Below are 24,533 nucleotides of genomic sequence, written 5' to 3'. Positions count from 1 at the left end.
CATTTATAACTAGGATTCCACATAAGTAAAGAACTTTATCCATTCAATTAGTTTCTAGTAAATCTAACCTTTGAAAAAATAGCTGCCCACACGGGGCAAACAAACCTAGAAATCATCACACAAGCAAAACCCCCTATGAATATGGTTGATAGCCTCTTGTGTGCCATTGCCAACACTTCAACCTCTCGAAAACCAGACATGAATGTCAAAGAGAATGATAAGATGAATATAAGCATCCCATAGTCATATCTTGCCTTCACTTTTAGAAAAAACCTTATGAATGATGCTATGGCAGCTGCAAAAATAAGCAAAACACAAAACAATGATCAAAATCATTACAAAATCAACTATGATTAATTGAAAATAGCTAGTCCAAGAGCTTTTATTCTTTTGGTCTTTTTCTTTTCTTAAATTATTATTATCATTATCATTATTAATTATTTTCTTTATTTGTTTGGTATATAACTTTTTTTTACCTTACACGGAAACAAATGCTCCAATCAATATAGGTTCCCCTTTTGCACCAGATAGGCTAGCTAAGTAATGAGCCCCAACACCAAGAGCACCAACAGCCAATGTTCCAATTGTCCTATTCAAACCTTTTCCTAGAGTGGCTCCTAAAAATGTGTCATATACATACATATATTAGTTAGTTAATTAGTTCAACAAATGAATAAATAAACAAAACCAAATATGGGTTTGTACACAAACATACAAATATATATATATATATATATATATATATATATATATATGATCATTGATTAAAATATAAAAATATATGCACAAATTAATTAAACTTGCCGATTGTGTACTCAAAAATAAAAAATCATCACTACAGTCATCTAGTGTTGCCAAATGGCAGCCATGGCAGTGCCATGGCGGAAAGACGTGGCGGTTTTTTGAAAAAAAATGCCACCGAATAGTGGTGGCGTGGCAGGTTGCGAATGATGACGCCATGACAGTCATGGCGGCATGGTGGAAATAACAGTTTTTTTTGTTTTTTCTCCGCGGTAAGAGTAGGGCTAACCTGACCGAACCCTACCCGGTAATTTATTCAAAAGCGCAACTCTCCCTTCCCACGAAGCTTGAATCAGAACGCATCCCTCCAACTAAAAGCGCAACCCCTGCACCCAGCCGCGACACCCCACACCCAGAACGCAGCCAGCAGTGACGACCCCACGGCGACGACGAGCACCGACACGAACGACGATGATGAGCACCCGAACGAAGGCAGTGAACATCGCGGCGTTTGCGAAGTGGTGCACACTAGCTTTTATTTTTTTGTTTAATTTTGTTTTTGCAGTTTGACATCCCTTTTTTCTGTCTGTAGCTTTTTTTTTCCTTTTGCTATTTGGCACCCTCTTTAACTTTTGATAGTCCCGTTTTTATTTTTTTTCTATTTGACACCACATTTTTTTTCTATTCAGTCCTCTTTTAAATGGCTGAACCATCATCCGATGCTGCTACTGCAAGTGCAACGAGGAAAAATAAGACTGACCCAGGCTGAAAATATTGTCATCCACTGGTGGAAAGAGATACAAACACAATTGTTTGTAATTTCTGTGGAAAAATCACAAAGGGAGGAATAACCAGAGCCAAATAACACTTGATTGGGAAGTCGGGTAATGTTGCAGCTTGCAAGAAAACTCCACCAAATGTAGTCGAAGAGTTGAAGGAATATATAGCTACCAAAAAAAGTGGGACCACTTACAGTACTTCTGGCAGTGGTAATATGGAAAATATAAGAGATTTTGAATTTGGTGGACCAATTGGATGTGATGGAAGTGAAGATGATGAGTTTGCGGACTCTTGTAATGCTATTGCAAGTGCAAAGACAAAGTGTGAGACTAAAAAAGGACCAATGGACAAATTTTGTAAGAATTTAGAAAATGCAATCGATCGGAGAAAAATGGAGATGTTGAGGAAAATGAACATAAGAGAGTCAATGGATAAGAATGAAGTATTGAAGGTGCATCAACATATTGCTCGCTTTTGGTACCAAGCAGGTTTGTCATTCAACCTCATTAAATTGAAAAGCTTTGAGAATATGGTTGCAGCCATTGGTCAATATGGGCCACATTTGCCCATTCCTAGCTATCATGACATCAAAGTTCCACTGCTGAAGAAGGAAGTTGAATATACAAAAAATTTGATGAAAGGCCACAAGGAGCAATGGGTCAAGTATGGTTGTACTATTATGTCCGATGCATGGACTGATCGAAAACAAAGATGCATCATTAATTTTTTGATTAACTCTCAAGTTGGTACCATGTTTTTGAAGTCTGTTGATGGCTTTGATTTTGTAAAGACAGGTGAAAAGATTTTTGAGTTGCTTGATGTCATTGTGGAGGAAGTTGGAGAAGAGAATTTTGTTCAAGTTGTAACCGATAATGGGAGCAACTATGTTTTAGATGGGTAAGTTGTTGGAGGAGAAAAGGAAACATATTTATTGGACTCCTTGTGCAGCTCATTGTATTGATTTGATGCTTGAAGATATTGGGAAGCTTCTCTTGATAAGGAAGACAATTAGAAGGGCAATTAATCTAGTTGGGTTTATCTATGCCCATTCTAGTGCCTTAAGTTTGTTGAGAAATTTTACAAACAAGAGGGAATTGGTGAGACATGCTATTACTAGATTTGCCACTTCTTATCTAACCTTGGAAAGGCTCCACAAAGAGAAAGACAATATTAGAAAGATGTTTACTTCTGATGAATGGACCTTGAACAAGTTATCTAAGGAGCCTAAGGGAAAAGAAGCTGCAAAGGTAGTGCTCATGCCTTCTTTTTGGAATAGTGTGGTTTACACTCTTAAAGTCATGGCTCCACTTGTGAAAGTGCTTCGTCTTGTGGATGGTGAAAGGAAACCAGCCTTGGGCTATATTTATAAAGCAATGGACAAGGCAAAAGAAACAATTATTAAGTCTTTCACCAACAATGAAAGCAAGTACAAAGATGTGTTTGCAATCATTGATAAAAGATGGAATTGTCAACTTCATAGGCCATTGCATGCAACTTTCCACTTCTTAAATCCATATTTCTTTTATGACAACACTGATTTGGAGTTTGATTTTGAGGTCACCAATGTTTTTTTAGATTGCATTAAGAATTTGATTCCACAATTTGATGTGAAACAAAAAATTCTAACCGAGTTGCATCTTTACAAGATTGGTGCCGAACACTTTGGTTTTGACTTTGCAATGGCTCAAAGGAAAACCCATTCTCCTAATAAGAAACTTTTACCATATGACAAATACAAATACTACACTATTTTTTTTTATGTATTGATGTTATAATTCAGAATTCTAAGTTATGCTCTTGGTTGGTAATTGGTATTGCAGCATATTGGTGGCGAATGTTTGGGTCACAAACTCCAAATTTGCAAAAGCTAGCTATTAAAATTTTGAGTTTGACTTGCAGTGCTTCAGGATGTGAAAGAAATTGGAGTGTGTTTGAGCAAGTAATTGTGACAAAACTCTAACTATACTTTTTAATTTTATTTAATTTTGATGATCAAGTTTTATTTGGAGTATATTTGAGATTGAAATCAACATTTATTTGTTATGTTGTAGATTCATTCCAAAAAAAGAATTAGGCTTGAGCACAAGAGGTTGCATGATTTGGTGTTTGTCAAATACAACCAACAATTGAAGCAAAGATATAATGCAAGAGATGAAATTGATCCAATTTCTCTTAATGATATTGATGTGTACAATGAATGGCTCGTGGGAGAGATGGATGAAGATGATGATAATGATGTTGGAAATGATTTGATATTTGAAGATGATGATGCTCTAAATTGGGCAACTGTGTATCAGGCTTCGGGGGTTAGAGAGTGTAGGATGTATACTAGGTGGAAAAAGCAAAAAACAACAAGTGTTGCTGCTGCCCAAACTTCTAAAAAACGGGCAATGGTTGTTGAATCTTCATCAAGGAAGCAAAAAGCAGTCCAAGAAAACGACGAGGATCTAGATTTTAAGGAGAATATTGAACTTGAATCTGAAGAAGAAGAAATCATGATCAATTTTGAGGCGTCTGATGGAGAAGAGGGAGAGGGAGATGCTCCATTACCTTATGATAACAACAAAGATGATTATATTGGAATTGGAGAAGATGATTAGAGCTTCAACCTTCACTTTGCACTTTGCACTTTGCATTATGTTTTTATCCTTTTTTATTTTGAACTCTTTAATGAGTTTATTTGGTGTTGGTACTTGGTTATTGTATGAACTCATGAAACTTTTTTAACTTTTTAAGTTTATTTGAATGCAATCCATTGTTTTATTTCAATTTCAATGAGTTTATTTAGTGTTACTTGGTTATTTATAATTATATATATGTATATTTTTTTTTGTCCGCCATGACATCCGTCATTTTCCGCTATGCTATCCATCATAATTTTATGGCGAATTTTTAGCTTTCTGCCATGAACCGCCATCCGCCATTAACAACATTGCAATCATCACAACCCACATTGCTGAAAGACCAAAATTCACATATAGTGGTTGATAGTAGTAGAAAGACTTATGAGAATAATATTTTGCTGCAATAAACATTAGTTAGTGCGCCTAATTTGTACGGTGAGAGTACAAAGACATATCCACTTACAAAAATGCAAGGTATTCGTTACCTCCAAGATCTCAGTGGTTCTATTTAGATCCAGGGTTTCATCCTTAGCATTTTGGATATTTCTTGGTTAACAGTCCTGCCCAAGTGCGTGATAAAGGGAGTCACACTAACTCACAAATTTCTATCTAGGATCATGATCCAACTTGCTTTAATTTTTATAGCAACATGGCAAAAATTGATTAAAGAAAAATATGAGAAAAAGATCAATAAAAAAAGCACACTAAGTAAGAAAGCACCAACAACAAAATAACAATATTAGAGACTAACAAGAATTGGATTTGGGTAGCACTAGCAGTAGCGTTTATGAAGAATTACCACAACCTAATCATCATAATTCATATCAGAGAAGAAAAAGGTGTGAATGTTGAATTTAAAGAGATAATTAAGTGGTTTAACAAAAAATAGAAGGTATTGTCAATACAAAAAGTTGATTCTCTCATGTCTTGATCGTGTTCATTTTCTAGTGTAATTTTAGCAACGCATAAAAAAGCCTCTTCAACATTGTAACCCTCTTTCGTAGAGGTCTCAAAGTATGGTATGTTTCCCCGGGAAGCACACCAGTCTCTAGCTTTTTTTCTCAGTGACCTAAAAACAAATAGCAGGGCCAATAGTGAGCACTTCAAATACCTTTCATGAAAAGGTTCATATATTTGGATATAAAATTTAATTGGAATGGACTCCATAGCACAGTGTCATTTAATCGTATATTTATAATAATAGTTATATTCAAAGTTATACTTATACCTAAAGAAATTTATAATTGGTAGAAAGTGTAAAACTCTTTACACTAACAATTGTATGAAAATGTAATCATTGCAAGGAGGGGGTATATTCCATACCCTTATACTTTTTTCAACGTCTACATCAACCTTGTTTCCAAGTAATACAAAAGAAAATGCTTCCAGATCGTTCATATCTCCCTGAGGTCAAACACAAAAATGTAGATAACGTTAAAACCGGTTTGACATGATTAAGGAGAATTTGATCCAATCACTTAACCATGTCTGCTCAGTTTGAATTAAAAGAAAGACTCATCTGGCTTTGTTTGGTTTGACTTCAACTCAAGGACCAAAAGACAGAAACCACTTATTAACCACTTATTAACGAGTATGGAAAGAAGACATGAGGCTTGAAAGAAGTAACAACACAACTGTTTAAGAAACTCATCATGCCAATTGTTTAGTGTATCAAATGTTTTGTGTATATTTACATCATATACCAGAACACAACAATCTGGCCCTATATAAAATGTAGCCCCAATACTATGGAACCTTTCCTGCCCTGCTGTATCCCAAATCTGCACAATATTATATTTTCGCTTTCATTGAGTCACTCAAAAAAATAAAAAGTACTGATGTTGATACTTTTTTCATACACTCCGACATAAAGCAAAGAGAACATGTAAAAGGAAAGCAACTTTCAGGAAAATTTAAATAGCTCACCTGCAATGTTATGAGTTCATCATCAACTTGTATTTCCTTGGTAACAAAATTAGCCCCAATTGTAGCTTTATACTGCTGGCTGAATTTTCTATAAACATATCTCTATTCGTAGTTAAGTTACACAATGACTTTATGGTAGCATGCCTTGTGTTAAACACAAATTCAGTATTAAAAAACTTAAAAAGCCAATTTGAGCTATTGTTTTAAGTCAATTCAGATCAAGATACTAATAACCACGGAAAAAATATTATCAATATGCAAAATATCTTTGTTTACTCTACCAATTTTAGTTGTTAAGAACCCAATAATGTTTTGCTAGCTGGACCTGAACCAATGTATTCCAAAACATTGATGCAATGGGGAAACGTTGATTCACAATCTTTTAGTGACATCCCAATAGCTTGTTTGTGTTATATTTCATTCATCGCAAACGGTAAAATTACGTCTTCATATTAAATCTAAAATTTCTTCTATTGGCTAAATGCATATTGGGACTCGAGAATTTGAAACTAGAGGTAGAAATTTTTCTATAAAACAAGCCACAAAGAACTATGAAGTTCTTATTCACATTTAAAAAGGAAAAGAAAATGTAATAAATGTGACATTGCAATTCACAACCTATGAATAGTGTAGAGTAAACTTCAAAGCTAATTAAAACTGTTTAAGATTGCAAAGAATGACTATATTGGTTAGAGACTAGAAGAGGCCAAAGAAAGAAAAGGGTGTAATTCGTTCATGCTCCAGAAGTCCATAGGATTGCCACCAGATAAGCATTTGTGCTAAGTGCCAACAACAATTTGAATTTAATCTTTCCCAAAAAAAATCGCATTATAGTGTGTGCTTGATTCTAGTTTCTTTGCTTCATTCAATTTGCGCACAACCTAAAGGATCAGAAAGATAAAAAAAGAAAAGACAATTAAGAATTTAGTATAGGTGCCCACCCCCCATCATTAAAAATTCCATTATCAAATGGAAACACTTTACCTTCAAATATTCAATCCATGTAAATTTTCCCAGATCTTAGTTCCTTAGGTGATTGAAACTTAATTTCTATTTTTAGATATCTGTTTCCTTAATAAGTCTAATCCAGAAACTAGGTTAAGAGAAGAAGATTACAAGAATTAACAAACCAAAGCATATCCCTAGAATTGTTTCAACGATACATAGTTTGACCCACCTTTTTACTTTGTCAATCGTCGAATCTATGGATAAACCTCAATGAGAGACTTCACACCCAGAACTGGAATTATCTTATAGTTACTGAAACCCGCAGAGAAAATCAGCTTAGCCCAATCTTTCTCACTTCTCTCTTTTGCGCCAAATAATGCCATCATATTCATATCAAAGAAGAGCTTCGTCTCATCTAATTGAATATCACCCTCCTCATTCCCTATCACCGAGTCTATGATCAACACATTCCCTTTATCTTTGCCTGTGATTGCCTCTTTACATTTCTTTAGTATTTTTTAGCATTCCTCATCGTTCCAGTTATGCAATATCCACTACATGTCATTCAAATTACAATGATATTAAATATGAATTTGTTATATAATAAAAACAACATCATATTATAAAGTTCAACAGTAGAAGGACATAACAAATAGAATAAATCTAGATAAGATGTATATTTTATCTGATTGAATAGAGATCTATAAGTCAAACTGTTAACTAGAATGAGACACACACAAAAATTAATTATATTCTGTACTTTGTATTATCAATAAACTAAATTTCTCAAACAATACATTGGTAGAATGAGTCAAATTATCAAGCAATTTAGGCCCATATATATATAAACTAAGTTTAATGGTTATGAACTATTAGTTGATAAAAAATTTTACATTATCAATCAATAAGAAATAATCATTGATATAATTATTAACATAATTATTATAAAAATTAATAAACTTTTATGCATGACAGTACATGGTTAGTTTCTAAGATATTTTTATCTGGTTAAGATTATGATGCTGTAATAAGAAGATAATTAATACTTAGATAATATCTACCTTCAACATAATGGATTCAGCAGGAGGAATTGCTTCAAACATGTCGCCTCCAACATATTTTATGTTCTCCGTTCCATGCAAGCCATCAACAACATGTGGGAGATCAAATACAATGCACTTCAGTTGCGGAAATGACTTGGTAATAGCTTTAGCCATAGTCCCCGTTCCTCCCCCAACATCAACCAATGAATTTAATCCCTTGAACACTCCCTTGCACCTCTCAATCATCACACTGGCAACCAATCGAGTGTCACTAGCCATGCCATCATTGAAAAAGTTATTGAATTTAGGCTCACGCTCAAGAATATCCCAAAATGCCATCCCGTTTTGTGTGTGAAATGGTGTAGGGTCTTCATTTGTGAGCCAAGTAGAGAATTGATGGAATGGATTCATCAAAAATGGATCATATGCGAGTTGCACCATAGATTTCATACTCAAGGGATGATCCTTGAGGAGTAGCATGGATGTATCTGTTAGCACATAACTCACTTCTAGCTCATTTTCTGTGATATTGTGCTGAGAGAAGAAACCAGAATGAATCAACATACGCATCAAGCGACGCAAGCTGTCAGTTTTGGAGGGGTGAATTGGTAGTGAAGCAATGAGTTGTGAGAGTGGCATGGGTTGGCCATACTTGTGAATGACATCTGGTATGCACAAATCAATTGCACATTTAAGGGACATGGATTTGATGAAACTCAAAGTTTGATTCATTATCTGGGTTTGAGCTCTAAGTAGTTTGACAGAATTATCTTCACTATCAAAATCCATATTTTTTTCTCAAAAGCTTTCAAAAAAATGCACTAATTAGTTGCAGAACGGGAATAGAGGGTAAAAAGAATACACATAGCATAGAACAAAAGTTGATTGGAGAAGGCTCAATGATTCAGCAACAAGCAATATGAACCAGAGGAAATTGATGTAGTTTTTGTTGAATTATCTCCTCCTTTTATTGTTACTGTGTGTTGTGTCACTTTCCTTATTTAGCTGGCAGTCATAACTCGTCAGAATGGACCCACCGCCATGTTTCTTTAACCATTGCTACAGTGCTACCCCATACCAGCTCTCTCTCCAATAAGTAGGATCTAGTTTGAGATATTAAGTCCTCATGAGAAAAAAGATTTATATTGTTTCCCATTCCTTTCATTTTCTTTCACGTTTTTATCGTTTCAATAAATTATTATTTATAATTTTTGTTGAAATTGATACAAATTTTTAGAATATTCTTAAATATAATATGTATGAAAATAGTAGAATATCCTAGAACTATAGAATATGATAGAACAATCTAAAACTATAATGTGTATGAATATGGTAGAACAATCTAGAACTATAAGTCTATGTATAAGATAGAAGAATCTAGAACTATCATGATACTAATCTATCATGAAAACTCTAGAAAGACCTAAAGTAATGTAGAAACATTCACCACCATTGAAAGGTTGGTGACTTGAGCCTATAAATAGGCAATTGGTATGTTGTAATTGATTAATCCAAGAAATCAATGATATAGCCTTCTTTCTAAAACAATTCTCTAAAACTATCATCTAACCAACTACCAACAGTGGCATCAGAGCTACGTTCGATCATACATTGGGCGTAGTTATATTACCTACCTACCATTCCAAAATCCTCCCAACTACTTCAAAAATTTCCTTTGTACTATTAACCCAATCTAATAATATTTTTTCTAAGCTATAGATAACACTACTCAATCGTCAACTATTTCTGTCCCTATCTTCAATGGTGAAAATTATGATTTCTGGCGTGTTAAAATGGAAACATATTTTTCATCTCAAGATTTATGGGACATAGTAGAAGAAGGCTTCACCATTCCCGCAGATACTTAAGCTCTTAATGCATCTCAAGAAAAAGAGTTGAAGAAAAATAAACAGAAAAATTCAAAGGCGTTGTTCACCTTGCAACAAGCGGTGACTGATCCAATTTTCCCAAGAATTATGGGAGCTAAGACTGCCAAAGAAGCGTGGAACACATTGCAGGAGGAGTTTCAAGGAAGTGTTAAGGTACGTGCCATTAAACTTCAATCTCTAAGAAGAGATTTTGAACTATTAAAGATGAAGGAGTCCGAGACAGTTAAAGATTACTATTCTAAAGTTAAAGGAATAGTTAATCAAATGAGAGCTTTTGGGGAAGATATTCTTGACAAGAAAATTGTTGAGAAAATTCTAATTACTATGCCCCAAAAGTTTGACCCAATCATGACAACGATTGAGGAAACCAAAGATCTGTCCACTCTATCAGAGACAGAACTTGTGGGCTCTCTTGAAGCATATGAGCAAAGACTGTATAGGCATAAAGAAGATACAATTGAAAATGCCTTCCAGTCAAAGTTTAAATTTTAGCCCCAAAACAAAGAAAATGGAGGAAAAAAAATTATGGAGAAACTTTCAGAAGAAGAGAAGGTTCTAGGAATTTCCTTAAGAACAAAACAGATAAAAATCCTCCATGCAATATATGCAAAAGGCAAGGCCACGCAGAGAAAAATTGTTGGTTCCGTAATATGCCACAATGCAACCATTGCAAGAAGTTCGGGCACGTAGAGAAAAATTGTCGCAACAAAAATAGGCATCAAGCTAATATCGCAGAGGAGCATGATCAAGAACAATGTACGTTCTACGCCACTCAAGACTCAATAAAAGAAAAGGGAGGAAGCTGGTACTTGGATAGTGGATGTAGCAATCACATGGCCAAGGATGAGACTATTTTCAAAAGTATTGATGAGTCTGTCAAAGTCAAAGTTCAACTGGGAAATGGAAGTGTGGTTGAATCAAAAGGCAAAGGCACTGTCATGGTGGAGACAGATAAAGGTACGCGACTCATCCATGATGTCTTACTAGTTCCCAGCCTAAAAGAAAATCTTCTAAGCATTGGCCAAATGATGGAGAGAGGCTACACACTTCACTTTGAAGGAGGTGTATGCAAAATCTTAGACAACAAAAATAAAAGGTCTGAGATAGCCCAAGTAAAGATGAATAAGAGCAATAGAAGCTTTCCTCTACATTTAAAATATGCAACAAACATTGCCATGAAGGTACAAGTTGATGATTCATGGCTATGGCATCGAAGATTTGGCCACTTCAACTCACATGCCTTGAAGTTGTTACATGAGAAGAACATGATGAGAGATCTTCCAAGCATAAAGGAGAACAATGAAGTGTGTGAAGGATGTCTTCTTGGTAAGCAACACCGATTTCCTTTCTCAACAAGTGGAGCATGGAGAGCGAAAGATCTATTGGAGCTGATACATACGGACGTTTGTGGACCAATGAGGACACCATCACATGGGAACAACAGGTACTTCATACTCTTCATTGATGACTTCTCTAGAATGACATGGGTATATTTTCTAAAAGAAAAATCAGAAGTCTTTAGAGTATTCAAAAAGTTCAAGGCCCTTGCTGAAAATCAAAGTGGAAAACGGATAAAAGTACTAAGAAGTGATCGCAGCAAAGAGTACACCTCTCGCGAGTTTGAAAGATTTTGTGAGGATGAAGGCATTGAGCGACAACTTACAGTCGCATATTCTCCTCAACAAAATGGAGTGTCCGAGAGAAAGAATCGCACAGTTATGGAGATGGCTAGATCGATGCTTAAGGAGAAGGGACTACCTAACATATTCTGGGCTGAAGTAGTCTACACTGCTGTTTACATACTCAACAGATGTCCAACTAAGTCTGTAAAAGACAAGACTCCAATTGAAGCTTGGAATGGGAAGAAGCCATCAGCAAAGCACCTAAGGGTGTTTGGATCTATATGCTACATTCATATTCCAGACGTGAAGAGGCACAAGCTTGAAGACAAGACTATACGAGGTATCTTTCTTGGGTATAGCAATATCTCTAAGGGCTACCGTGTCTACAACTTGCAAACTAAGAAACTCGTCATCAATCGAGATGTTGAAGTTGATGAATATGCTTCATGGAATTGGGATGAAGAAAAAGTGGAGAAGAACGTTCTTATACCCGCTCAACTACCTCAAGAAGAAGCTGAGGAAGAAGACCCAGGTGAACCACCTTCACCTCCATCACAACAACAAGGTCAAGAACTATCATCACCAGAGTCTACTCCAAGACGAGTAAGATCTTTGGTGGACATATATGAAACCTGTAACTTGGCCATACTTGAACCTGGAAGCTTTGAAGAAGCGTCAAAGCAGGAAGTATGGGTCAAGGCAATGGAAGAAGAGATACAGATGATCGAGAAAAATAACACATGGGAGTTAGTAAATCGTCCCCATGGAAAAGATATCATTGGGGTTAAATGGGTCTATAAGACAAAGCTCAACCCTGATGGCACCATACAGAAACACAAGGCGAGGCTAGTAGCTAAGGGTTACTCACAGCAACCTGGAATTGACTACAATGAGACATTTGCACCAGTAGCTCGTCTTGATACCATAAGAGCTCTAATAGCTCTTGCGTCACAAAAAGGATGGAGTATCCATCAACTAGATGTCAAATCTGCCTTCCTTAACGGCGTATTTGAAGAAGAGATCTATGTGGAGCAGCCGCAAGGATTCGTGTCTGAAGGCAAAGAAAACAAAGTGTTAAAACTAAGAAAAACACTCTACGGTTTGAAGCAAGCACCTCGAGCATGGTATAGCAGAATCGATCAGTATTTCATGGATCGAGGATTCAGGAGGAGCAAGAGTGAGCCTACACTTTACATCAAGTCTCAAGGTCAGTACACTCTCTTACTCTCTCTATATGTAGATGATCTTATCTACACGGGAAACAATACTAAGATGATGATGGAGTTTAAAGAAGACATGATGAAGACCTTTGAGATGACTGACCTTGGTTTGATGAGTTACTTCCTCGGCATAGAGGTAAGTCAGAGAAATGAAGGGATATTCATCTCGCAAAAGAAATACACAGAAGGCTTACTTAAGAAATTCAAGATGTATGGTTGCAAACCTGTTGCTACTCCACTCATAACAAATGAGAAACTACAGAAGAATGATGGAGCACTAGAAGCTGATGCATCCAAATACCGAAGTCTAATTGGAAGCCTCTTATATTTGACAGCTACACGGCCTGACATAATGTATGCTACAAGTCTTCTATCAAGATTCATGCAAAGCCCAAGTCAAATACACTTTGGAGCAGGAAAAAGAATTTTGAGGTATCTACAAGGAACAAAAGAGTTCGGTATATGGTATACTACCGAAACCAACTCAGAATTACTTGGCTACACCGACAGTGATTGGGCAGGTTCAACAGATGACATGAAGAGTACCTCTGGCTATGCTTTCTCACTAGGATCGGGAATGTTTTCTTGGGCGTCGAAGAAGCAAGCTACTGTAGCACAATCAACAGCAGAAGCAGAGTACGTAGCAGCTGCTGAAGCAACGAGTCAAGCTATATGGCTTCGTAGGATACTTGAAGACATGGGAGAAAAACAAGATAAGCCTACTAAAATCAACTGCGACAACAAATCAGCAATTGCAATGGCGAAGAATCCAGTTCATCACAACAGAACAAAACACATAGCAATCAAGTATCACTTTATCAGAGAAGCTGAAGCAACTAAAGAGATCAAACTCGACTACTGCAAAACAGAAGATCAAATTGCAGACATATTCACGAAGGCTTTGCCAAGACCAAGATTTGAAGAATTACGAGCTATGCTCGGAGTAACAGAAATTTGCATCAAGGAGGAGTGTTGAAATTGCTACAAATTTCTAGAATATTCTTAAATATAATATGTATGAAGATAGTAGAATATCCTAGAACTATAGAATATGGTAGAACAATCTAGAACTATAATGTGTATGAATATGGTAGAACAATCTAGAACTATAAGTCTATGTATAAGATAAAAGAATCTAGAACTATCATGATACTAATCTATCATGAAAACTCTAGAAAGACCTAAAGTAATGTAGAAACATTCACCACCATTGAAAGGTTGGTGACTTGAGCCTATAAATAGGCAATTGGTATGTTGTAATTGATTAATCCAAGAAATCAATGATATAGCCTTCTTTCTAAAACAATTCTCTAAAACTATCAACTATCAACTATCATCTAATCAACTACCAACAATTTTAGATACATGATAAAGGCTACCTTTGAAAATGTTTTTTCCTTTTTTTTCTTGCTGTACTCTAAAGAAAATTTTCTTTTTCTAGCTACTCTCTATTCCTCTCATTTTCTCATTTTAGGACTTTACAAGATCTCGTTAAGTGTTTAAATGTTGGGTTTGTCTGGGTTTAAACCAATTGAATTGATGGTTGTCTTATTTAATATTTGAAGAGCTTACAAGATATACCTATATATGGTATGACTCTAGCTTTTTTATCTTTAAATTTAGCTTGATTAATTAATCTTACAAGATATACCTATGGTATGACTCTAGCTTTTTTATCTTTGAATTTGGCTTGATTAATTAATCTTCTCATTCTGGCTTTGAGATGTCTTATGTGGAGAGTGATTCAATTGAGGTCTTTTTAAGGTGTTGCTTCAATTGAGGGTGATCATATATGTTTTCTGATGCATCTATTGCTTACTGAAAAAATAATTTAATATATGGACAACCTTAACTCTTTCAATTTAAAAATGTTGGCTATCGCTGTATCCGCATAATAAGTTATACAAATTTGTGTTTGATGGCTGGTGCATTTTTATGTGTCAACAGGTTGCTGGATGGCATTGAGGGCTACCTACGTACAAAAACACGTCACTGACCAAATCTTGGTTATTACCACCATCATTTTGCTATATGTCCACAAAATGTATTTTTTATTTTTCCACACTGGTCCATTTTACTTGTATTTTTTTTTCTTTTGTTTTCAAATTTTTTTAAATTCTAAATAACTTTATTTATTTAATTATTAAATAAATATTTTTAAATTTTCCTGCTATTAGTTTTATCTAGTATCTTGTATATATTTTTTTTATAGTTTTATTTAATATGCTATATATTTTTTAATATTTCTTTATTTAAAATATTTTGTATATTTTTTAATATTATTTTATTTAATATATTTTATATATTTAAAATTTAGACAATTTTTTAATAATGTTATTGAATTTGATTTATTTTTAAATTAAATAAATAATAAAAAATACTTAAATTTTAAAAACTAAAATTTTTAATGTTATATGAATTTGGTCTATTCATTTTATATTAATCTATTATATTATTTTTAATTTAATAATTACTTCTATTATTAAATTATTAGATGTGTTAGTAAATACCTTTATACAAAATAAATAATATTATTTCATAAATTATAAGTTGATATTACTAATAAAATATTTTAGTATATTTTTAAAATTTCAATTTTTTAAAATTTAAGTATTTTTTATTATTTATTTCATTTACAAAACAAATAAGATTCAATAATATTATTAAAAAATTATCTAAATTTTAAATATATAAAATATATCAAATAAAACAATATTAAAAATATATAAAATATTTTAAATAAAAAAATATTAAAAAAACATATAACATATTAAATAAAACAATATAAAAGATATTAAATAAAACTAATAACACAAAATTAAAAATACTTATTTAATAATTAAATAAATATAATTATTTAAAATTTTTTAAAAAAATTAAAATTAAAACAAAAGAAAATACAAGTAAATAAAAAATCCTAAAACAAAAAACTTAACACGTAAAAAAAATTATGATTTCAAAGTTGTAAAATATAAAAAAAATTTAAAAATTAAACTTCTGACTTCAAAGTCATAAAATAAAATAAAAACATATACAAATTTAAAGTCCTAAATAAAAAAGAATTGAATTAAAGTCATAAAAAATTTACAAATTTAATTTTTAAAAAAATAATAAGTCGTAATCGTTACAACTTATATCATTTTTTATAATAATTTAAAATTAACTCTTATATGGAAAAAAGCGAGCGTAAAAAAATGTGCCCCCATTTAGTAAACAAAAGCCATAGTTAGAAGCATTTGTTTAATGGAAAGATTTTACAAAATTCTTCGGCAAATTGTGATCAAAATCCTTGTATTTTTGTCCTGTTGGAACTACTGAGAAAAACTCAAAAATCTCAAATTGATGAGAGATAAGGTTAATGTAGAATATATAAGTAGGAGATTCTCATCCTTTAACCTTGTCTTTAAAATTAAATTAAACTCAATCTAACATATCATAATATATCTTAGATTCATTAAACAAATAATCTATTAAGCATCAATCCAAAAAGTGTATTAGAAAAGGGCTAGGGTACTTGGATTTTTGCCACAATAGATTTGTTGCACTGGAATCCAGTTTGTGGCGGGAGATATGATAATGAAGCTATGAACAAATCATTTCCCACTATTCGTACTTTATCTCGTGAGTGCTGTCAGGGCTTAATGAAGTGATCTCAAGTGATTAGCCATCTTCAACAAATTGTGTCCACTCTTGAATCCTGCAAAATCTAATAAAGGAGGCTAATAGACAAAATATTTCAACTACTTTTGGCTTCACGAGTGTAACGAGCTTGGAGGACACTCATATATATAGTTGATGTGTATAGATTTATTATTACTTTGCCACATGGTTTTAATTTGTTGCTTTCTTTCCGTCCTTGTATTATTTGTATGCAAATTTTGGTGTAATTTATACAATTGAATATTCGATCATTAATGATTCTGAAACAGTAATTTTGTTTGATATTTGTATGTTGTGCATTTACACCTATCAAAATGATACAGAATTTCATGTTTATTGTCTAAAATCTAAGCATGTTCATGTTTTGTAATTAATATATACTAGTATAATAACCCATTTCTTGCACGTACATTAAATTTATAATTTTAATATTATCATAGTATCTTAATATATTTTTAATTATTTTTAGTTTTACAAAAATATTTTAATATATATTATGAATACTAATATAATTTTCATAATTTTATATTGACATATATCTTATATAATTTTAATTTATAAAATTAATTGTTTTAAGGAATAAATTAAATTTTATAACTATTAATTTTTTTCTTGAAAAAGGAGTTTAATTGAAATTTATGTCAGTGTAAAGTATTGCATAATTAATTATCTTATATATTTTTTGACAATGGCTATTTGTTTTGTTATTTTTGTTTTATATCAAATTTATTCCTTTAAATTAAATTACTCTAATGCTTATTTATAAGAATCAAACTCAAGTGACATTAGATTTAAAACAATTCATGTGTGTTGTTAAATCAATTAGTTAGACTCATTGATTCTAAAAAATATGTAATGCACTATAGTCTTGACTTTAATTTTATAAATATTTTGAAACAATTAATTGTGTTTATTTAGTTTTATGGTATCAATATGGAGAAAATTTTGTTGAAAAAGATAAACCTCACTTTGGTGATCTTTACCTTTTGAGAATTAATCTCATGACTATATATATATATATATATATATATATATATATATATATATCACTTTGGTGATCTTTACCTTTTGAGAATTAATCTCATGACTATATATATATATATATATATATATATATATATATATATATATATATATATATATATATATAATCTTATCATGATACTTACATTTACATCAATTAAAAATTATGTAATTAATTATATTTTGTAATAACTAATTTATCATTTAAATTTTGATTTCTATTGGATAAAAAAAATAAGAAAGAGAAAGGTAACATCAATGAAATGAAAAACCAAATAAATTTATAAATAATTTAACTATTGATCTCTAAGTAGGGTGTTGACAAGTTAAATTTTGTTAAACTCATGCTCCAACTCAATTAAAATTCTCCAAATTCAGTCGGGTGGGGATTGGATAATTTTACTGTGAACCCCAAACTAAACCAATCATATCACAAATGAGTTGGTTTGGATTTGACTAAGCGGGTTTAAATATTTAATATTTTTATTTATCTAAAACTATATTTGAAATATAAGGAAAAAAATGTATAAAATTTACCTTGAAGTTAATTACTTTGACACTTATGTGATATTATCATCAATATTTAATAATAAATAATGTTTGATTTTTTAATATAGAAGTATATATAAATAATAGTCTCAAATTTTTTTATCTTCTAAATTTAGGTGAATGTTGCTTTTTATCTCCTAAATTTAAATTTGTTTTTTTACTACTACAATTTTTAAAAATGATTTTTTTAGTATTTCCTACAATAAACATATTTTGCATCTAAGCGTTCAAAAACAAGAGAGACTAAAAATAACAATCTTCAAATTTAAGACACTAAAAAATAAATTTAAATTTAAATTTAAACGATAAAAAACAACAGTAATCCACTTTTCAGAGGCCAAAAATATATTTAAACTCAAATAATAATAATAATAATAATAATAATAATAATAATAATAATAATAATAATAATAATAATAATAATAATAATAATAATAATAATAATAATAACATGTCAAATAACATGTTGAATTCATAGTTTAAAAATTAAAACTTGTGATCAAACTCATACATGAAGGACTTAAGTTAAGGTGAATTCAAACAAAACACTCAAAAAGCTAATTCAAAGTGTATTAAATCAATTTAGATCAAGTGAATTTGTTGGTTATTCATACCCATGAATACCCCTTATCTTTAGGTATATATATTTTTTTATTTTTCTTTTGATTATTTTTTTGTAATTATTTAATATAGACATTAATTTAAAAATTTTAAACTATTTAAAAAGATTTGATAGCATTACCAAATATTCCTTGTTTTGAATATAATCTTTATGATATATAAAACATTATTATATTAAAGCATTTTTTATTAATCATTGAAAATTTAATAAAAAATAGACAAAAAATGAAAATAATAATGATACATATGTAGTGTAAGAATTAATAAAAAAAAATTATAATAAATAATAGATTGTAACCGTTATCATTATTATTATATTACGTTATGTTATTTGATTAAAAATACACAATTAATTACAATTTAAATATAATGAACTATTGATGTATAATTTATGGGCCTTTTTAATTTAATAATTAATTACTTTTTTTTATAAGGAAGATTATCTCTTGCGGAAGATACATCTTGGATTAAAGCTGAAAAGGTATATTGCAATTTAAATCTAATGAACTATTGATGTATAATTTATGTATCTTTTTAATTTAATAATTAATTACTTTTTTTATAAGAAAAGTTTTATCACCCATAATGATTTTACTGGGTTTAAACAGAATTGTCTCTCGTGGATAGTACATCTAAACCCAAAAAAATAACCATTATAATTAATTTGATTTTTTATCGACTTAATTTGATCGTTGCATTTTAAACATGAATCAAATTGGTTTTAGTATAAATTTGAATATATTTAATAAATATGAAAATATTAATTTCTTAATGATATAAAAATCTTACTTATATTTAACACTTTAAAGAAAAATAATATATATCATAATTTACTATATCTTGCACTGATTAGCCCGTCAAAGTTAACGGTTTATTTTGTCTTAATTATATAAATTAAATTTGATAATACATTAATCAATTTATAAAAACATTTAAGTTAATTATATAATTTAAAATAATCCTATTACACTTGTTAAGTCAAAGAATTAACTGTGATGACTATACAAGACTCTAATATTAGATTCACATATGAGAAGATAATCTATTTAATTTAACGAGATAACTTTAATCTCTACAATGTAAGATTTGAATTAGACATGACAACGGGGCAGGTCGAGATTGGGTTTTGTTTACCTCACCCCATTCCCGAGACTGACTGGGTTACATCTCATCCTCGTCCCCGATGGGGTTGGGTTTTCCCGTCCCCGACATCTTTATAAAATTTTATTAAAAAATGTAATTTCATAAAATAAAAAATATAATTTTAAATAAAACATAAAATTCAATCTAATAGTTTCATATTTCAATGTGTTGTATATATTAATTATTAGCGGGACGAGTTTGGGGACGCGTTCATGGCGGATAATGAGAATCCTATCCCCGAACCCGAATTTGGTTATCGGAGAAAATCCGATCCCGATCCCGATCAACTCAGATTTTTTCCGTCAAAATCGGAGTGGGTCCGGGGCGAACCCCACAGATTCGAGTCTCGTTGTCATGCCTAAATTTGAGCCAGAGAGTATCCATTGACTCTTACCTTAAAGAAAAAAAAAAGATTGGTACCGTACGAGAGATTACAAATTTATTTATTACAATTAGGATCATTTATCATTGAATTACTGATTATATGCAAAATTGGTTTAATTAAACCAATTAATTGTAATTAGTTGTGTTAATTGCGTGAAAGTTAATTCGTCATATTATGTTTAAGTTGGGCACAGAAATGTGTTACAGACTTTTTTTTATTAAGATTTTCAAATTATCCTCTTGTAAATTAGTTGTATTATATTAATTGCGTAAAATATTTTAATTTGGTGCATATTATCCTGTTGTAAAAATAATATTATGATTTTCAAATTGATTATTGAGTCAAATATCTTTTTTAATTATTTCAAATTGATTATTTTAGTTATTCCAACTAATATATCCATATTAATTATTAATTTATATTTGAAAACATAGTTTTTTATACCTATTTTATATGTATTTGCAAATCTATTGTATTAAACATTGCTTATTCATTTTGGTACTCATAATAAATAAACGGCAAATTACACATCAAAATTAACAGTTACAAAATGATCATTCAAATGGAAGATGAATCAGGACTTAATTTCATTTAATTAAACTTATTAATAGGACTTTATTGCTTTAATTTTGTAAAAGTTGAATCTCTACGTTATTCTTATTTTGAATTCAAAATTTTGTAACAAACTACCTAGCTATCCGATAACTTTAAAGTTTTTCAATTGATTATTCAAATTTTTTTATGCGAATTGATTATTCAATTTTTTTTATGCGAATTGATTATTCAATTAAAGGATTTTATTTCCCTTACAACGTTGTTGCAAAATATATATTAAAAAAATTAGTTCATTATTTAGTGAAAGATCTTCTATCGTATAAATCATTTTAACTAATAATCAATTTTTAAATTAACTTTAAATATAATAAATACATATTCAAATCAACTCATGGCAATTCAATTATTTCAACAAAACCATTTAATACACACTATTTTTTGTATGATTCTCCCATGTTTCCCTAAGACAGTCCAATGTTTTTCTCTTCTACTCTTTTTTATTGGTGACTCACAACAATAATATTATACTTTAAACCAAATATAAAACATTGCACAACAATTAAAAATAATAAAATAAGAAACAAAAAAATTTGCACGAAGGAAACACCTATAAAAAGAAATAATAAGATATAATGGTTCCCGGTCGCCACATTTTATTTCTCACCAAATGTATCATATTGTCATGGCTAAGAACTTTGCTCTTTTTTACACAAAAATAATCACTAACATTGTAAGTTAAGTCGAACATATTAAGCAAGACTCTGTCTATAGATTGAATTGTATCGTAAATGCGCGATGGGGATAAAAGCCTTGAAAAAAATTAGTAAGCAAACCCATAACCTCAACAAAATTAAAAAAAAATGATTAAAAATATTAAATAAATAATTATTAAAAAAAAGATAAAATAATCACCATTCTATGTGTTACTCTCAAATTACAAAAAAATTCGTGAAGAAAAGTACAAAGCCTAGAAATAGTGTCATGTTGACAATAAGGCCGATTAAGCTTATGCCTTAGGCCCAAAAATTAAAAAGTTATTAATAATGTAGATTTTTTTTTTTTTTGTTATAGCAATATTGTAGATATTTGAGAAACACACAAGCTACCGTCATGACTAAAATACTAATAAATTAGAAATATTCAATAGTAATGAAATATAATAATTAATTTTTTTAATTCTAATATTAACGTAATCATTGGTTACAACACTTTTGAAGTTATCTTTTATAATAATATATTAAAAACATTGATTTTTAATGGTAAAATTTTAATAACAATATTAATTTATGATTAATATTTTAATTGAAAGAAAAATCATTTTGGTGATTAGCTATTTCCAATATTATACCTTATTAGTTTTTTTATCTTGTATATATATACATTAAAAAATCAATATTTTCACATCATTCTCTTCATTATTTCATTCTTAATCATTTTTCTCTCTTTTTATTTTATCTTTCTATTATTTTCCTAAGACTTGAAGTAAATCGTCAAAGTAAATAATTGATATCAAATTGTTGCACTAGAAAACATCAACGTGTAATTTTCTCGATTTCTAAGTTCTATTGTTTCACTGTTTTCTTTTTTTTACTTTATAACATTTCTATTAATTTATAAATTCTATTGTTGTGTTTTCATTTTATTTTCTTCTTACACTTTTAGAATTTTGATAATATAAAATGTCAAATAAGAAATATAAATATGGTTTTAAAAAAATAAAGAGAGAGAAAAAAATTGAAAGTTTAATTCAATTTGATGCTCTTGATAAATTTGTTACTATTCATAAAAAGGATATATGAATAAGTACAATTGATGAAAAAATGATAGAACAATTACCTGTAAATAACACTGAAAATACTAATAGTCTTGATTTCAATAAAGAACAAAAGGATTTACAGGAAAATGCTTTATTAGAAGAAAATAATGAATATAGTAACACCCTGAGTGAAGTTCCTAAAAATATTCATAATCCAAGAAAATGGAAAATTATTGATTAAAAATTTAGAAATTTAATGATAGAAAAAAGTTCAATATGACATAACGATTTACAATTTTCAAAAGATAAAAATAATAGGCATTTTAATTCATCTTTTTATCAAAGGATATTACCAAATGGAGAAAATATGATAAGAAATGACTAGTTTATTCTAAAGATTTAGATAAAGTTAATTGTTTTTGTTATAAGTTATTTTGTTCAAGTGGTATTAATCAATTAGTAAATGAAGGACTAGGGATTGGAAAAATCTTGATTCAAAACTCAAAAGTCATGAGACAAGTCATGAACATATTAACAATATGGCCAAATGGATTGAACTAGAAAAAAAGATTGAAAAGAAAAAAAAAACTATAGATAAAAATTTACAAGAACAAATTAATAAAGAAAAGGAACATCGAGAAAAAGTTTTACTTAGAATTATAGTTATAGTTAAATATCTTTCTAAAAATAATCTTGTTTTTTGCGGGACAAATGAAAAGATATATGAAAAAATAATGATAACTTTTTGAGTTTGATTGAAATGCCCGCAAAATTTGATCCAATTATAAAAAAACATGTTAGATGCATAAAAAATAGTGAAAATCTTGTTCTTTACTTAAGTAATATTATACAAAAGGAACTTATAGAATTGTTAGTCTTCCAAATAAAAAAAATCATAATAAAGAAAGTTAAAGATGCAAAATATTTTTCTGTTATTCTTGATTGTACACCTAGTGTAAGTCATCAATAAATGACTCTTATTTTAAGATGCATTCATACATCAAATTCTCCAATAAAAATAGAAAGGTACTTTATAGAGTTTTTAGAAGTTTATGATACATCAGGAAAATACCTTTTTGATGAGCTTATTAATGATTTGAAAATACCAGTTTGATATTAATTATATAAGGGGACAAGATTATGATAATGGATTGAACATGAAAGATAAAAAACAAGGAGTGCAAAAAAGAGTATTAGATATAAATTTCAAAACATTTTATACATTGTGTGGATGCCATAATTTAAATTTAGTCTATGTGATATGGCTAATTTATCTCCTAGAGCTATTTGTTTTTCTTGAGTTATGCAACATATTTATTCTTTATTTGCTTCATCCACTAAATGATGGAAAATTTTGCAAGATAATGTATGCAAATTTTCTATTAAACCATTATCTCAAAGTCAATGGGAGATTAGAATTGAAAGAGTCAAAGCAATAAAATTTCAAGCACCAAAGATAAGAAATATTTTGCTTCAATTACCAAAATGTTGTTAAGATCCTAAATTATAAAGTGATGCCATGTGTATAACAACTTATGAGATTGAAAACTTTGAATTTGTATTAGGAACAAATATTTGGTATGATATTTTGTTTGCTATTAATTTTGTTAGTAAGATTTTGCAGTTAAAAGATATGCATATAGATGTTGCTAGATCATTTAAAAGGTCTTATTGCTAATATAAAGTTCAAATTTTGTGAAAAACGTATAATTCGTAGAAAATCACATTTTGAGTGAAAATGTTAATGATGAGATTGCACATTGAGTTGAAGATTCTTTTTGTATTAAATGTTTTGTATGCATAGTATATCAATCTAGTTCTTCTATTGAGACTCGATTTGAGCAATTTTAACAATATAAAGTTATTTTTGATTTTTTATTTGAATTAAAAAATTTAAAACTTTAAGCGATGATGAATTAAAAAAATATTGTATTAATCTTAAAAAATTAAGATCTCATGAACATTCAGATATTGATGATTTTGATTTATTTTCAAAATTAAAAGTATTGAGAGAAATATTAAAAGAAGAAATTAACACTCCAATAGAA

At 30.1% G+C, this 24,533-nt stretch overlaps 2 protein-coding genes and 1 pseudogene across 2 annotated transcripts; 1 reads left to right on the top strand and 2 right to left on the bottom strand.

Annotated features, from left to right (window-relative positions):
• The first annotated feature begins 2,414 nt into the window (after window positions 1-2,414).
• Window positions 2,415-4,121, top strand: LOC114378744. Its single transcript, XM_028337370.1, has 4 exons — window positions 2,415-3,186; window positions 3,342-3,460; window positions 3,573-3,725; window positions 3,819-4,121. Exons 1-4 carry the CDS (start codon window positions 2,415-2,417, stop codon window positions 4,119-4,121), a joined length of 1,347 nt encoding a protein of 448 aa, XP_028193171.1.
• A 780-nt stretch (window positions 4,122-4,901) lies between these two features.
• On the bottom strand, window positions 4,902-6,522 carry LOC114378743 (ras-related protein Rab7-like). Its single transcript, XM_028337369.1, has 4 exons — window positions 6,515-6,522; window positions 6,072-6,159; window positions 5,661-5,947; window positions 4,902-5,214 (listed from the first exon to the last, which is right to left on the bottom strand). The coding sequence occupies exons 1-4, from the start codon at window positions 6,520-6,522 to the stop codon at window positions 4,965-4,967; spliced, it is 633 nt and encodes a 210-aa protein (XP_028193170.1). The 3' UTR covers window positions 4,902-4,964.
• On the bottom strand, window positions 5,082-8,985 carry LOC114379333 (annotated as a pseudogene).
• Between the last annotated feature and the right edge of the window lie 15,548 nt (window positions 8,986-24,533).

Source organism: Glycine soja, chromosome 12 (genome assembly GCF_004193775.1).
Source record: "Glycine soja cultivar W05 chromosome 12, ASM419377v2, whole genome shotgun sequence".
Taxonomy (NCBI): Eukaryota; Viridiplantae; Streptophyta; class Magnoliopsida; order Fabales; family Fabaceae; genus Glycine; species Glycine soja.
Note: the sequence above shows the minus strand (reverse complement) of the source record. Positions and strands in the feature narration are given on the sequence as shown.